The sequence below is a fragment of the Macrotis lagotis genome, chromosome 7, assembly GCF_037893015.1.
Source record: "Macrotis lagotis isolate mMagLag1 chromosome 7, bilby.v1.9.chrom.fasta, whole genome shotgun sequence".
In the NCBI taxonomy this organism is placed as follows: Eukaryota; Metazoa; Chordata; class Mammalia; order Peramelemorphia; family Peramelidae; genus Macrotis; species Macrotis lagotis.
Window position 1 is genome coordinate 212,044,907 of NC_133664.1, and position 17,813 is coordinate 212,062,719.

Below are 17,813 nucleotides of genomic sequence, written 5' to 3' on the forward strand. Positions count from 1 at the left end.
AATTTAATATCTTTCATTTAGTGTTTAAAAGCCCTTCACATTCTTGTCCCTTCCTACCTTTTAATTTCCCCTCTCTATACTCTATTATCTAGAGATACTGACCATTTTGCTGTTCCTTGTATATGTTACATGCCTCTTCATTCTGGAATGTTCTTTCTCTTTGGATCTACTCCCTGGCTCTCCCTCAAGTCTCACTTTACAAGAAACTGTCTCTTTTCCTTTCAGTGATAGTGCATCTCCCGTTTAGGGCATTTATTTATCCTGTGAATACCTTGGAATGTGATCTCCTTGGGGTAGCAACTGTTTTTCCCTAGTATAATGTCTGGTACATAGAATGCATTTAACAAATACTTGTTGACTTGACTTCTTTGTGTTCTCTCTCTATTAATGAAAATCATAATATCAATATATCTAAGAGGTTCTTTGAGTATCTGATGCTTTTAAGATTCATTCATCACCCAATCATCAACTTTTTGGCAATTGGCCTGATTTGAAAATTTTTAAATATAAAATGAGGACTGTAGAATCACAAGTGCTCAGTTTTCATTTGATTGTCAAATAATATAATTTTATGAACATGTGTAGAAGTGATGAGCAGATCATTTGGACCTATAGTCTTCTGATTTAAAGTAAAAATTTTAAGTTATATTTACCCAGAATCTTGAGCTCAGCATTCGCATATATTGCTCCATGGGCATTTTCGGCTATGCACTGGTACATTCCAGCATTATCAAAGGTCAGCCCATATAGTCTCAGCTCACCTTTATGGTACTAAAGAAAGGGAAAAGAAATATTCTTGATAGTATTTTACAGAAACTATTTTGCAGTCTTGAATTAAATAATAGGAAGAACACTTGAAATTACAAACTGAAGACCTGGGTGATGGGAGTCCATGACCTTTTGTTAAATGGGGATAAGAACTATAGTGCTTGCTTCATGAGAAATTTGTGAAAGAAACATTTTGTAAAATATAGAGTATCACACATATCTGAACTATTAATAATAACTATCATTAGTTATACTTTCTGTACTATTAGATAACTCAAAGTGGATCATTATAGTTATGTCATGGGGAACTAAGTTATGTTATGGTCCACTTTACATAATTTATCCTTGCCCTGTTCTTCCTAATGACTTAATATACCATATTTTTCCCTTTTGGCCCAGCTAAAAGTTTACAATTCAAAAGTTATTATAGAGGATCCTATTGTTGATACCTCTCTCCAAGAATAAGTATATTTTTGGTAAGAGTTCCTTCTTACCATTACTTCTGTGAGGTCAAGAAAACTGGCAAGAAATAGGAAGAAATATAGCTAGTAGAAATAGATAAATAGGAAGTCAAAGTGGAATAGAGGGAAAAAAGGAGAGAGAGGGAGAGGAACCAGTTGGTTTAAGTTAAAGTCACAAAGGAAACATTTTATATTCTACCTCTGGTTTCTTGTTTTCACCTTTTTTAATACAATTTTAAAAGTAATGACAAAAAAAGTATGACCTACCGCATATCCATTTCTCAACCATCTGATTGTAGGGATAGGTTTGCCTGTAGCCACACAAGGCCAGTATAGATCACTGCCTATATCTGCCTCCGTGTCATTGATATGTTCTACCCATTCAGGAAATGCTAAAAAATAAAGACAATATAATAAATATGAAATTAAGTAGGGGTGGCTAGGTGGCACAGTGGATAGAGCACCGGCCCTCAGGAGTACCTGAGTTCAAATCCGGCCTCAGACACTTATAATTAGCTGTGTGGTCTTTGGCAAGCCACTTAACTCCATTGCCTTGCAAAAACTAAAAAACAAAAAAAAGAAATTAAGCGATCTTTTTTTGACATTTAAAGCAACTTATTTTTTTAACTTTAGAGAAATAGAAAGACAAATATTATTTCCATTGGAATAAAACAATCTGATATTGGAATACCACTAGCAGAAAAATCAGAGTCAGAACTGTTTTTGTTTATTTATAAATGTTTATTTATAAATGTGGACTAAATGGCAACACATATAAAATGCACCTGACAAAGTTTGAAAGAAACTTATTAAATTAGCATGAGGAATCAAGCACAAAAAGATGGAGAAAAGCTAAGTATGATCTCCAAACTATTGCAGTCGTTCAAGTGTGAAATGATAAGCATCTATGCTAGTATCAAAACAGAAAAGGAAATATATTTGAGAAATGGTATAAGTATAAAATTGGCCAACCTTGGTTATATAAAGATTGGTTGTGAGTGGGAGAGTAGGAAAAATAGGGGAAGATTTGAGAATGACACCAGAGTTGTGCTTGCTTGGGAGAATATATTCACACTTGGGAGGATGATGGTGCCTTTGACAGTAATAGTTTAATTTTGAACATGCTGAGTTTTAAATGCTAATTTTGTCTTTATTACCTCCTCTTTTCAGTTTCATTTAATATGTTGTCTACTATCATTAGAATATAAGCTCTTTGAGGGCAAGAATTGTCTTTGTTTCACTTCTATTTGTATCCCCAAAATTCCCAAAATCTGGGAGAAAGTATCTGGAAGATCTTTATAAATGCTTATTGAAAATAAATTCCTAGTCGTTTTAGTCATGTCCAACTCTTTGTGAGTTGGGGCTTTCTTGGCAAAGATACCAGAGTGGATTTTCCATTTCCTTCTCCAGTTCATTTTACAGATGTGTAATTGAAGCAGACAGGCTTAAGTGATTTGTTCCAGGGCTAAGTGTCTGAGGCAAGATTTGAATTCAGGAAGATTAGTCTTCCTGACTTCAGGTTCAATAATCTATTCATTGTACCATTTGGCTACCCTATTATTAGCATGATATTTTAAGTGAACATCTAGGTCTCAATGCCTGAGAACTTTGACTATATATGCAGTTTGTGTATTCACCAATAGAACAGTATAGGTAAATAGTATCATAAGAGCATTAGGCCTTCAAACTCAATAATTACATTGAAAAGTAGGATGTACTTGAGAAATAACTCATCTTGCTAACTCACAACCATTCTACAAATGATCTAGGATATTGCTTTATTAGTTAGTCAAATCTACAAGCATTAATTGATTATTGTGTGCCACACACTTTGACAAGCAACAGGAATCCCAAAGAAAGGCAAAAAAGTAGCTGCTTTGAAGGAGTATGCATTCTGATAAGAGAAGCAATATGTAAATAACCATATATATATATATATATATATATATGTAAAATACATACAAAGTAAATGAAAGATCATTTGAAAGGGCAATGGCAACTTTGAGGAGAGGAGCTTAGGATGTTTTCCTCCAAAAAAGTAAACTTTGAACTGAGCCTTGAAGAAAGCCAGGGAAATCAAGAGGAGAAGAGAATTTCAGGTACAGGATTTAGCCAGTATTAAAGTGAAGAGAAGGGAGATGGAGCCTTGAACTGGAGGAACTACAAGTAGGCTCATTCAGTTGCAATATAGAATAAGTAGAGCGTAAGGATGAAAAAACTAGAAAGGCAAGAAGGGGACATTTTATGAAATTCTTTATAGATCAGATAGCTTTCTATTTTATTCTGGAGGAAATAGAGTTCCCATGGGAAGAAGAGCAGAGGTTGGTATGATAAAGTCAGATTTACATGTTAGAAAATGTACCTTGGTAACTAAGCTGATTTTCAAAAGGAAAAGGTCTACTAAGGAGGAGACAATGGGGAACTTCTTTTGTGAGATGAGAAGGGGAGGAAGATGATGATGACGATGATGATGATGGTGGTGTTTGTCCTTTTTTGATGTTTTTGCAAGGCAATATGATTAAAGTGACTTCTCCAAGGTCACACAACTAGGTGTATGAGGCCGGAATTGAACTCAGGTCCTCCTGACTCCAGGGCCAGTGTTCTATCCACTGCACCACCTAGCTGCCCCTGTCCTTTGTTCTTGAAGAAGACCATGACATCAGGGAGGTGATTCCATGACTAGCACATGAATTGAATTTGAGTGAGGGGGTGTTGTGCTAAGTTACCTAGTCCAGTGACAAAATATGAATTAGGATGACTGGAGATAGTCTTGGATGCGAAGCAATGGAGGTTAAGTGACTTGTCCAAGGTTACATAGCTAAGTAAGTGTCAGGTGTCTGAGGCCAAATTTGAACTCCCTTCCCCTGACCCCAAGGCCAGTGCTCTATCCACTGCACCAACTAGCTACATGTAAGTAAGTGTAAGGAGAGGATGAATGAAGATAGCTTTGCCAAGGAGTTGATTATTACTAAAGTTGTCTGGTGATCAAAATTGATTAAATTTGGCAATGCATCTTGATGACCTATTAAGATATTGACATCCATCTGTGTAAGATGCACTTATTTAACAAGTGATTCATTTTATGTGAATTTTTCAAAGGATCTGTTTGAGAAATAAATAATTGAAAAAGTAAGTTCAAGATGCCAACCTGATGCATTTAATAACTGCTCATTTTGAATAAAAAGTCTATATGCTCTAATGGACACATTTAAGAAGATCTAGGTTCACATCTAGGTTCACATCTTTGAGACCTAAATGTGTTGTGTACAAAAAGTAAAAAGCAATTCTTCAAGAGGAGTTTTTGAGAAAGCCTAAGTTCCTTACACTGACCAAACCACAAATTTAAACAAAAGAAAATCTTCATTATAAAGTGTTTCTGAGTATAAGAAACTTAGATATTTTGTTGTGTGAATCAAATGAGATTTCTATCTACCTTGAACATAAATTCTTGCTTGATGTCTATCTTTTCCTCTGATGTTCTCAGCTTCACATTCATAAGTTCCTTCATCTTCTAGCTGAATGTTGAAAATTTTTAGAACTGCCCCAGACATACTAATTTCAGCTGTGCTTGGCATTGGTTCCAGAACTTTTCTCCACCGGATCTCAGGAACAGGGCTTTAAAAAGGGAAAATAATACCAAAAGGTCCACAAAGTATATAAAACAATTGCAGAAATTTAATGACTAAGCAAAGACAAAGACATTTTCTTTTCTTTTTTGTGCCTATACTAATGGCATCCCTATGCCCTTGGAAACTGGTGGAACAGGAAACCTAATTGCTTTTTAATTTGAATTCCTTTAGAGAAACACAATAAAAAGATAGAATGACTAATGAAACTATTAAATATATTAGCTTAGAAGGTCTGGTAAGAAGAAGAACTTCTCCAGTGGCAGTAAAATTTTACTGCAGTATTCCAAATGATCTATCACAAACAATTAATGATAAATTTTAAGTATAAGAAAAAAATAAGATAAATAAGATAAAATAAAATACCAAAGTGCAGACCATCATTTATTATGTAATAGTTTTCATCTCATCACAAAGAGAAATGATGATTCAAAACTCTAAGCATTTTAATTATTCTCCCTTTTTTCTCTCTCTCAAAGTATAACTATTTACTCTACATATTTTTTTTTAAAAAGAACAAAAAACAAAACCATGATACTATACTTACTTTCCAAGGGCAAAACACTCCAATGTTACATTATGACCCATCAGTGCATATGTGTCCTTGAATTGGACTTTGATATCAGCAGGATACAGCTTTGTTGTGCCTAACATTAAGAAAAGTATACAAAAGAACATTTTTGAATTATTTATCTATTGACCATTTCTCTCTTAACTTCTTGACTTTAAAAGGCCTGGAAATGCTATGAAATGAGTAGTAATTGTTCCTTTGAATAATATGTAATTTTTTTTAAAGTCTAAAATCAAGACCTATTTAAGTTTTTAGAAACCTTTTTATTGCTTGATTTATCCTGTCTGGTCAAACTGAGTGAATAGACACCAAAAGACACACACAGAGAGAGAGGAAAGGATGATATCACAATTTAGAACTGGAAAGTATCTTATATGTCATCTAATCCATCTCTCTCATATTTATTTTATTTTTTTTGTCATCCTTTGATTCTATTCTTTATACCTAAAACAAATGAAAATGTGCTTAGGTGAGATCCTGAGCCAATCTGGCAAATACCAGCCCATACAAATCAAAAAACTCTTAATCATGGTACAGAAAATATATCAAGCTCAGCTCTATAATGGCTATAATTGCAGGCAATTCAAATAACCTATGGGAATCATGAAATGAAAATTAGGAATTGATAAAATAATTAAAAATAAATTGTTTGATTCTAGACAAAAGAGAGAAATTTTCACCTGAGGTTTTTCTTCTAAAAAAGCAAACCGCAATAGAGTCAAACTTCAGACAATCTGAAGCTCATAAGTTCATCAGAGCTCTGGGCCTCTGTGCTGTACATACTTATCAGGATTTGTGTACATAGTGACTATAGGAGAGTTGTGTATAAACTGGTTGGTTTTATAGGGGTTAGCAGTTAGGGGAATTGATAAGGTTCCTAGGCACCCAGACAGAATTCTGCTTTAGAGATAACCAGGGGAAATCCAGGGACAGAAAGTTCATAAATCTCTGTGACAACCACTTCCTAATTCACAGAAGAGGCTCAGATTTTGAGGGTGAGGGCTCTGCTCATTAGAAGTTACCACAAATCCTGACATGCTGGCACTTTAGCAGGGACTGCTGGTAGCCTTCTGAAATTAACAAAAGGATTGGACTCAAAACAAAGGACTAAATCATTCTTTTTTTTTGGCAAGGCAATGGGGTTAAGTGATTTGCCCAAGGTCACACAGCTAGGTACTTATTAAGGGTCTGAGTCTAAATTTGAACTCAGGTCCTCCCGACTCCAGGGCTGGTGCTCTATTTACTGTGCTACCTCACACTAAGTCATTGAACCAAAGGGAAAAAAAATTCAGAGGATGAGGTTCCTCAGAAACCTTTTAGACCATGAAAATTTTTCACCGCAACCTTTAATGACCTCACACTGAGACAGAAGACTTTCACTTACTTAACTGGCACTTTCCCCCAATTTGGAGCCTTCATTCTAATAAAAGGAGTAATCATTTGGCTTTGGAAATCAAACATAGGCTTCCTTAGCTTAGTGGTAGAGCCACTGGGTTAACTTAATCCAGTTGCCAGTATCTAACTCCTTTTTAATCAACCTCCTTATGTCTTGGGCATATTCATTATTCAGAAAAATCTGAAAGTAGGTGTTTAACTGGGCCATTTTTTCCTCTGTTAGGCCATAGCAATCAAGATAATATGAACCCACTGTTTATAAGAAAGCCTTACTGTTTTGCCTCAGTTCCTCCCAATTCTGGGGCAGTAAAAGGCAGCAACCTGGGGCCACTATGCTCCCCCAGCTGCTGTACTTTCATCAATATCTTGATGACAATAGAGGTGTAGTATAGGGTCCTTTTAAAGGTAGAATCCCCTAAGGGACTTCCTTTGTTTTCTGGATGGTAGGAAGGAGAAAAGGTCAGCAGTTTATTACACTGAAAATGTTCAGCTTCCTCATTTTAGAGATGAGAAATTCAGATGGAAAGAGATTTAGTAATTTTTCTGAGGGCACTAGTGGAAGAGCATCATAATAGTTGATAGTCTCTTATGTGCAAAATGATCTATTTGATGGTGAAATAGAGATACCACTGACTTCAACTATAGAATTGACTGCTCTAAAGATAAATTTATTCACTTATATTAATGGATTCCATATGACCTCCTCAGCGGAACTCCTTGTCAGCTGAACTTTGCTATATAGACAGATTTAGTTAATGTTGAGAAAGCATTTAGTTTGCAAGTACTTGTACACCATTTCTACCACAAATTATCCTAAAATATAAACTGGTGAATTCATTTTGTAGAATATATTCCTACAATAAACTTCCAAGACAAACTTTAAAATGTAAAAAGATGTATTAAGACTGGTGTTTTCAATTGTTTAAAATTTTTCCATTTAGTACCAATGACAAATGCTTAAATAAACCAAATTGAGTGAAAAAAATAAACTGAAATTTCATAAATTTCTAGATATTAGACCTGGAAGAGAACTTAGAAAATATTTAATCCAACACATTCATATTACAGGTGAGAACACTGAGCCCTCTGTGATTTGACTTATGTGCCCCACATAACAGAATAGAAATAATGGGTGGAAATTCCAAAGAAGATGGTTTAGGTTTGATATAAGGAGTTTGTCAAGTAGAATTCATCCTTCCCAATAATTAGAACCAACCAAAATTAGAGTAAACTTTGATGAGTCCACACATAATAAAAGTTTTTGAACAGAGACCACATGACTATATACCAGCTACCTTGTAAAAACAGATTTTTGTTCAAGTATGACTTGGACTAAATGACTGCTGTGATCACTTCCCAGTCTGAGAATTTGCTAGCAGGTGAATACATGGGGTACAAATCCACCTAAAATGGAAAAATTTCTTTAAATTAATACCAAGAATATAGATATCTCATATCTGGTTACTGGTAGGTGATTAGTTTTCATTTCTACATTAGTTGTGGTAAACTGAGGAAAGTATTTTACAGAGAAACAGATAGGGAGGATGAGGAAAAAAGCTAGTGTTAGAGTCAGAAGAATGTAGGCTTACAGATGTAAATCAAATCAATTTATATCTTACTGGGAACAAAGAAAATCTCGCTCTTTAGAGAGGAAGTGAATTAGTGAATAAACTAGCACCAGTCTGTCAGATTCATACATCTGTGTAAAATCTTTTAAGGACCTGACTATCAAATTGTGGGAAAGGGGAGGTTTGATAAGGCATTTGAACCCATATGGGGAAAAAACAGATAGGCCTTTAACCTCTGCAATATCGAGCTAATTGGGGACATTGGGAGGGACTTGTGGTTCTAGACAGGAGATAAAAGGCTATGATTTCATGTCACATGTGTGCTCCATTTCTGTTTGGGACGTTTTTAAGGACATTTCATTAAAAGATCCACTTTGCTTTAGTAATGGCGGTTTTGAGTTCTTGGTAAGGTTCTTACATTTTTTAAAATGTTGGAATACAGTTTAAAATAAAAAGCGATTTAAGTTTTCTGATGAAAATATATTTTAAACTAATACAGATAATAAAATGACATTTTGCATAAATTGAATAATTTTCATTCAGCTTCACTATGCTGGTTTACTAATACAGGCAAATCCCTCTAACCCTGAGAGCAACAATTTTTAGTTTTGCTCTTTATGCAATAATTTAAAGGAAAACATTTTAACTATATTTCTGTCAGATTCAAAGAATTTAGGATAAAATAGGAATAATAATTTACATTAATATTTAAAAACTCAAACCAAATAAATAAAAATGCAAATGAATACTTCCAAGAGAACTACAAATGTGTAAGACACTTGTTTTATACATATGTATATACACATATATGTTTTTTAAATGAGCAAAATAAATACTTACGATCAGAAAGAGGGATGAGTGGGATAAATTTGCTGAATACACTTTTTGTAATTGAAGGACTTGATACAAAGCATGAATAATTGCCCCTATCAGAGTCCTCTACATTTGCAATATATAGATTTCCATTGGTCTGAGATACATATCGTCGTTTATCCATTGTAATGAATATAGGAAACTCATTTAGAAGCCAACGATAGTTAAGATCATCTGGAATATAGTAATTTGTATTATTTAGCAATATGAGAGCAGTATGAACATTTAAGTTATCTAGTAACACAATAAACTTATAGTATACAATTTTAAAATAAAATGAGTACTACAATAGCATAGTCGGTTTGGACAAGCTTCAGGATGATGAGTTTATCGAATTGATGCATTATCATAAATTCATCTTCTAAAAATATAATGTTGAATAGAATGAAAATAAATTTGGCATAATTATTGTGGTTTTAATATAAGGAAAAGAAATTAATAAGTTAATTAATAATTATATAATATATAACGTACAGCAATATAATAATATAATAAAAGATTATATTAAAATAATTATATAATCATTGGATTAATAAATTAATTACAAATAAGGAAGGGCAATTAATGCTACTGCCAGTTCTGAAAATGGTATTCATACTTTTGTGATGTCTAATTTCATTAGAATGAGTACTCCCTCCACTAGTGCAGATCAAAACTCCTTTAATGTTATCTCCTTTTCTCTAATTCTTGACCATCTTTCATTCTTTTTTCCTTTTTTTTGAGTTTCAAGGCAATGGGGTTAAGTGACTTGCTCAAGATCACACAGCTAGGTAATGAGGCTAGATTTGAACTCAGGTCCTCCTGAGTCCAGGGCCAGTACTCTATCCATTGAACCACCTAGCTATTTGTCCATCTTTCCATAAATCCTTCCTTAGAGGATCCACACATTTAGGACATTAGGGCAATTCATTTTCTGTTTTAAGATCTCAAGGATAAAGCTTCTCTAAGGTACCACCTCACACCTCTCAGATTGGCCAATATGACCAGGAAGGATAATGATTATTGTTGGAAGGGTTGTGGGAAATCTGGGACATTATTACACTGTTGGTGGAGCTGTGAACTCATCCAACCCTTCTGGAGAGCTATTTGGAACTATGCCCAAAGGGCAACAAAAATGTGCATACCCTTTGACCCAGCAATACCACTACTGGGTCTATACCCTGAAGAGATGAGGAAAAAGGGCAAAAACATTACTTGTACAAAAATATTTATAGCAGCCCTGTTTGTGGTGGCAAAGAATTGGAAATCAAGTAAATGTCCTTCAATTGGGGAATGGCTTAGCAAACTGTGGTATATGTATGTCATGGAACACTATTGTTCTATGAGAAACCAGGAAGGATGGGATTTCAGGGAAGCCTGGAGGGATTTGCATGAACTGATGCTGAGTGAGATGAGCAGAACCAGAAAAACACTGTACACCCTAACAGCAACATGGGAGTGATGATCAACCCTGAAGGACTCGCTCATTCCATCAGTGCAACAATCAGGAACAATTTTGGGCTGTCTGTAAAGGAGAGCGCCATCTGTATCCAGATAAGGAGCTGTGGAGTTTGAACAAAGATCAAGGACTATTCCCTTTAATTTAGAAAAAAAAAGATATCTTATTGTCTCATCTTGTTACCTCTTAGACTTCTCTTCTCTTCCTTAAGGATATGATTTCTCTCTCATCACACCCAATTTGGATCAAGGTACAACATGGAAACAAAGTAAAGACTGGCAGAGTGCTTTCCATGGAGGGGTGGGGGGAGGGAAGCAAGATTGGGGGGAAAATTGTAAAACTCAAATAATATCTTTAATAAAAATAAATTTAAAAAAAAGATCTCAAGGATACAAATGCATTGCACTGATTGTTTACTTGTCTATAATTCTGAATACATAATGGTAATAATAATAAAAATTCACATTTATCTAATGTTGAGTCCCTTTACTAGATGTCATATGTCAAGGGTACCAGGTGAAGATAATTTACAGTGCCCCCATACATGACAGTTTTTTCTTTTTCTTTTTTTTAGGATTTTTTTTTGCAAGGCAAATGGAGTTAAGTGGCTTGCCCAAGGCCACATGGCTAGGTAATTATTAAGTGTCTGAGGCCAGATTTGAACTCAGGTATTCCTGACTCCAGGGCCAGTGCTCTATCTACTGCACTACTTAGCCATGCCAACACAACAGTTTCTAACATATTCCCCTTTTGTCTTTTTTTGAAACAAAATTATTACATAATGAATGCCACATAAATTGTAAACAAAAGTTCAAAAATAAACAAATGCCAATGGTAAAAACCAATATTCTTAAATGCTTTGAAATACATTTTATCCCCAATTTACAAACAGATGAAGATTATAAAGTTTTTTCTTTTGCCAACAAAAAAACCTTTCAAAGCAATCAAATTCAAAATTAAAATTAAAAGAGTAAGGGGTAGCTAGGTGGCACAGTGGACAGAGCATTGGCCCTGGAGTCAGGAGTACCTGAGTTCAAATCTGGCCTCAGACACTTAATAATTACCTAGCCATGTGGCCTTGGGCAAGTCACTTAACCCCATTGCCTTGAAAAAAAGTCTAAAAAAAATTAAAGGAGTAACTTAACTTTACCTATTTCAGAGTTTAGACACAACACAAACATAGAAAACAATGATTTTGTATTTCAAACTTATCAAAGTGAGATTGTTTGACACCCTGGTCAGTACTAAAATCTCAAAATATATAAATATTTTCCCACCTCTCCAGGCCAATGGAGAGGTATTAAGATGTCCTATTGATAATTAAATACACATACACACACACACACACCAAAATCTTAACCATAGGCACGGGCTTCAGACAAAATCTAAATTTCCCAATCCCAGAAAAAAATTTTCTTTCCCTTTTCTCTTAACTAATTGAACCTTGAAGCTTCCCAATCAACACTCTATGAAAAATATAATCATTGTCCAACTCCCTTGATTCCCCAAACCAGGTAAAAGACATAGGGGTCCCTTGATTTCTAAAATAAGTTTTTTGAGACATGGGTTTGAGTTTCAAAGTTTCAAAAAGAAAGCTTTCCCTTCTCCCTCTCCCTTCCCTCTGCAGAGGGTGGAAACAGCAGAGAGTGAGAGGAAAGCATTTGAAATCACTTGAGATGTTTACAATCTGGAGTTGGTGCACCCCATGAACAATAGCCATCACCATAACAAGCTGTCCAATAGCATGTGACACCTTTGCTTTCAACACAGTAAACACAGCTAATGTTCAATTCACAGCCCTCTGCTGCTGGAGCAATGGCAGAGGTGCAGCTGGCTGTAGGCTGGAAAGTGAAACTCGTTGTGGCTTCTGGAGTACAATTCATCTTTGGTGTCAAGGTCTGCATCAGTGATGAAAAGTCTCTGAAAGTGACCCTAGATTTAGGGGTTTGGGTTCCAAACTAAAATCAGCCCCTGGTAACATCAACCTGTTACTTTCTCCAGAGTCCTTTGCTATGGGATGTCACTTGGTTCTTTTAATTGTATCTGCTGTGTCCTTTTCCCAGATTTCACTCAGATAACTCTGCCTTCTTGTCCCTGTTCAGGTGCCGTATGTTGAGTCTCATGTCCCTGTTTGGGGGCCATTATATTATTGAGTCCCTTTACCAGATGCCATATGTTGAGTCCCTTTTCCAGACTCCTATGTTGAGTCCCTTTCTGGACTCCCTTCTCTTTCCCAGGTGAGTGGGGGAGGGGTGGGAGCCAAGGAAGACAAGTTTCTCCCTATACAACAAAGTCACCAAGGTCTCCATTTATTGAACAGTGCTTAAATATCCTTCCCAGTCCCTTAATCCACTCCCACTGGCACTTAGTAAGATAAGGCTCTGGTGCTCAAGGACACCAGGTGAAGATAATTTACAGTGTTCCCATATACAACAGTCCCTAACAATCTAACACTCTGAGGTTTAATTAATATTGTCCTCACAATAATCCTATTAGATAGTTGGTGCAAATGTTCTTCAATGTGACTTACTTTGAGTGTAGGTTTTGTTTTGGAGTTATGATCTCACTGATGTGGAGAACTTCATGTATAACTTAAATGAGTCTCATAGAATTGTTTGAAGCACAACAAGGTTAAATGACTTGCCTTCGGTCTAACTTCTGGTACATGCCCAAGGAACTTGAACAAAAGGTTTTGAATGCAAGATTGGGCTTCTATTCACCAGTCTAACTTTTCTCAACTGGTGTTATGATTTCTATTTCACAAATTAAGAAGCTGAGGCAAAAGGAAACTAAGAAATATACTCAGGGAAGTACTAAGTATTCAAGCCAAGATTCTAACCCAAACTTTCTGATTTCAAATTTATTTTATTTTATTTTACAAGTGATAATTACTAATTGTGTGCTGTAGTCAATTTTTATCCATCATGCATCCTTTGTGTATCTTTTGAGTTATTTGCAATTATATTTCTTTGTAGATTATGGCTTTCAATAATTCATGGAAATACAACTTCACTAGAGCATTAGAAATGAGGTTTTATAAGAATAAAATGTATGTAATCATTCAAAATACTGACTAAGTTTTTCAAAAAGTGACCCAGGCCAATCTTTTCCTAATTTTGAATTCCGGCCTCAGTTTGCTGTTCATACGAATTATCTTCCCAATTTAAAACTAGTTGGTCTGAGGCATAGGTAATGTTTGTCCTCCATTTTTTGAAGATGACCAGCTGGGCCAAGTCACCAGCCTCACTTTCTCCTCCAGAGCCTTTTGGTTTCAATGGCTAGATATGAATCAGGACAAATTTAGATGGTCCTGAATGAGAGGCAATCAGGATTAAGAGACTTGCCCAAGGTCACACAGCTAGTTAAGTGTCTAGATTGGATTCAAATCTCCTCCTCCTGACTCCAAGGCCAATGCTCTATCCACCTAGCTGTTCTTAAAGCTCTGAAGGCTAGATTTTAAAAAAATGGAGGAAAAAGATGGTCTACTTTGCCTTCACAAAAGAATCAATCAGGGAGGAAAAGACTCCACAGGGTTGCTGGACAGAATAGAAACAAATTCCATTTACATTCACATTGAACCATTAGAACCCAAACAATGAGCAAGAAAGGCTTGGGTTGGGGCTTATTATTGGCCAACTGTTATTTGTGTTTAAAAGCATAGTCAAGTAGCTCTATTTGAATCCAAATGTGTTTTATCAAAGCTAGAAAAATATTTCAAGAAATCATGAATGCTTATTGTTCCAGTTTAAAAAACAAAACCAAATAATGATAGAACAAAGATAGAACACCCAAATGGGATATGATTTCCCATATGGATGGAGGAAGAAGAGGAGGAAGAAAAAGAGGAAGAACAGGAAGAGGAAATATCAGCATTGCCCAATTGACACTGGCCTGTTGGGTACCCTGGGGGGGAACTACTACTACTCACAAACTGTTATTTGTCCTTCCCTTTTGAAGGACCATTGACAGTGAAGTAGAGGAAATATTGTAAAGAAAAATATGTTTTATAAATAATCTATTCCCTCTGCATTGACCTTGTACCTTACATTAACACTACCCCCACTCCTATCCCTTTATCCAAACTGTGAGATGAGGTCAATAAACTCTTAGTAAAATACCTTTCCTGTCCCTGGCAAAGATGGGCCCAAGACAAGTCCTATCAACAAAAACAATGGATCCCTGCCTTAGCCTGAAAAATCTTTGAACTACCATCCTTAATCTAGATATTACTAATTACAGCATTCCCTGCTCTCTGAGTTACTGACCCCCATCAATATATACCCAAATTAACTCATCTTGTCCCTTTAAAAACTAACTCATTCATCAGATTATTCTTCTGCTTCTGGGAAGGCAGACCAAATAACCTCTAATGCCCCATGCCCTTCTTTACTACTTATCTCCTGCTTACTTGTCTTCTAGTAGAGGTAGCTTGGTCTTGAGGAGTATGATTACCCACATAATCTCTCTTGCTCCTCTACTTTTCCTCATTGCTTGTTCTCTAAAGGCAACTTATATCATTGCTGTTGCTCCTATTCCCTTCCTTACTACTTATCCTTTCATGGAGGGTTGTTTTTGTTATTTAGGTTTCTTAGGGATCAGTGTCTTTACTCTTTTTTCCCCTTTACTCCTGCTAATCACAGCAATATTCTAAAAAACCTTTTTGTCCCTAAAATTTCTTCTAGTTCAGAGTTGGTCTTTCTTTCATGCTCTGTACAAACCTTCAACTGGCTACATTTACTCAACAACAATAGGAGAGTGATATCTTGATTTGCAAGTGAATTGGATTTTTAAGTTAGGCAGAGATACTTTGTTCTAAGGTTTCCTTTGTTCTCTGTGGGGTGTTTAAAATTTTCTCTCTCTTTTCCCATCCCATTCTAGAGAAAGCGCAAATATGTGTATGGGGGAATATCTATGCTCATATATATATATATATGTGCAAATGGGGGCAGCTAGGTGGTGTAGTAGATAGACCACTGGCTTTGGAGTCAGGAGGGAGTTTGAATTCAGATTGATACTTGCCACTTACTAGGTGTGCTACCTTGGGCAAGTCACTTAAATCTGATTACTTCACATCCAGGGCTATCTCCAGTCATCCTGATTCATATCTGGCCACTGGACCCAGATGATTCTGGAGGAGAAAGTGAGGCTGGTGATTTAGCAGAGGACTCCCTCATTAAATCCAAATCATGTGCTTGTCATAGCATCATCTCCTTGACATCATGGTTTTCTTTGAGAATGAAGGACAAACATAATCTTACATACACACACACACACACACACACACACACACACACATATATAGATAAATATGTAAAACTATACTATATATCCTTCTATTTAATAGTTCTTTCTCTGGATTTGAATAGCATTTTCCTTCATAGCTTTTTATAGTTGATTTGAGTTTAGGACAGTCATTCAATGTTGTTCTTATAAGAATATTGCTGTTACTCTGTACAATGTTCTCATTATTCTTCTCATTTTACCCAATATTTCATAAATCAACCAGCTCATCAATTCTTATATCACAGTAGTATTCCATCAAATTTTATACCACTTGTTTAAGTCATTCTCACTTCAATTTCCAGTTCTTTGTCACTACAAAGAGAACTGCTTTAACTATTTTAGAACATGTAAGTTCTTTCCTTTTTTCCCTAATCTCCTTGGGGAAATGTTTAAAAGTTTCTCTAATAAATGTCTCTTTTCTCAAATATATAGAGAACTGAGTCAAATTTATAAAAAAATAAGAGCCAATCCCAAATTAATAAACTGTCAAGAGATAAGAAGAGGCAGTTTTTAGAAGACAAAAATCAAAGTCAACTATAAAATAAAAAATGCAATAAATCACTATTGATTAAAGAAATGCAAATTAAAACATCGCTGAGATCTCATAGCCATCAGAGAAGAAAAATTCTGGAAGGCACAAAGGAAAATGAGCACACTAATAAACTGTTGATGGAGCTGTGAATTGGTCCAAACATTCTGGAGAATAATTTGTAACAATGCCAAAAGGGTTATAAAATTGTACATACCATTTGACTCAGTGAAACCACTATCAGATTTGTATTCCAAAGAGATTAAAAATGAAAAATGAACTAACTAAAATTGAAGTGAACAGAACTAGATTGTCATTATATACAGAAACAGCAATGTTGTAATGATGATCAGTTGTGACAGGTTTAACTATTTAACTACTCTGATCAATAAAATGATTCAACATAACCCCATTGGCCTTGCAAAAAATAATAAAATGATTCAAGACAATTACAAAGGACTCATGATGAAAAATTCTACCTACCCACTGATAAGTCAATTATGAGAACAAGAAATACCTATCATATCTTTTGTAGAAGGGAGGAGCTTATGACTGAACATTTTTTTAAAAGGCAAAATGTATAATTTTGATTGCATTGATTAAAAAAGTTTTTGCACAAATAAAAGCAATGAAACCAAGATTAGGAGTGTAGAAAGCTGAAGAACAATTTTTATAGCTAGCCTTTCTGAAAAGGACTAATTTTTAAAACATATAGGGAAGTAAGTCAAATTTATAAGAATACAAGTCATTCCTCAATTGATAAATGGTCTAAGAATATGAGTAGGCAGTTTTCAGATGATGAAATAAAAGCTATTTATAGTCATATGAATCATTATTGATTAGAGAGATGCAAATTAAAACAACTCTGAGGTACCACCCTTCACATATCAGATTGACAAAAAATGTATGTAGGAAAACTGGGACACTAAATGCACTGTTGGTGGAGTTGTGAATTGATCCAATCATTCTGGGGGGCAATTTGGAATTACCCTGGAAGGACAATAAAACTGCAAATTCTTTGATCCAGTGTACTACCACTGGATCTGTATCTCAAAGAGATCATTAAAAAAGGGGAAATACCCACATGTACAAAAATATTTACATATTATATTTATATATTATATCTATATGTATGGAAATTGAGGGGATGCCCACAGTTTGTGGTATATGAATGTGGTATACCATTATTCTATAAGAAATCATGACCAGGTGAATTTCAGAAAAACCTGGAAAGACTTACATGAACTGATGCTGATGAAGTGAGCAGAAACAGAAAATTGTACATATTAATAGCAATATTG

General features: G+C 35.2%; 1 protein-coding gene across 7 annotated transcripts in view; it reads right to left on the bottom strand.

Moving 5' to 3' along the window:
* CNTN1 (contactin 1) overlaps positions 1-17,813 on the bottom strand; it is a 363,209-nt gene that overhangs the window by 98,541 nt on the left and 246,855 nt on the right. For all 7 annotated transcript variants that reach the window (XM_074194739.1, XM_074194744.1, XM_074194742.1 and 4 more), the window contains exons 6-10: positions 9,230-9,436; positions 5,403-5,502; positions 4,663-4,844; positions 1,497-1,621; positions 654-771 (exon numbers count right to left, since the gene is read on the bottom strand). In XM_074194739.1, coding sequence (XP_074050840.1) covers positions 654-771; positions 1,497-1,621; positions 4,663-4,844; positions 5,403-5,502; positions 9,230-9,436 — 732 coding nt within the window. The remainder of the gene's footprint in view (positions 1-653; positions 772-1,496; positions 1,622-4,662; positions 4,845-5,402; positions 5,503-9,229; positions 9,437-17,813) is intronic.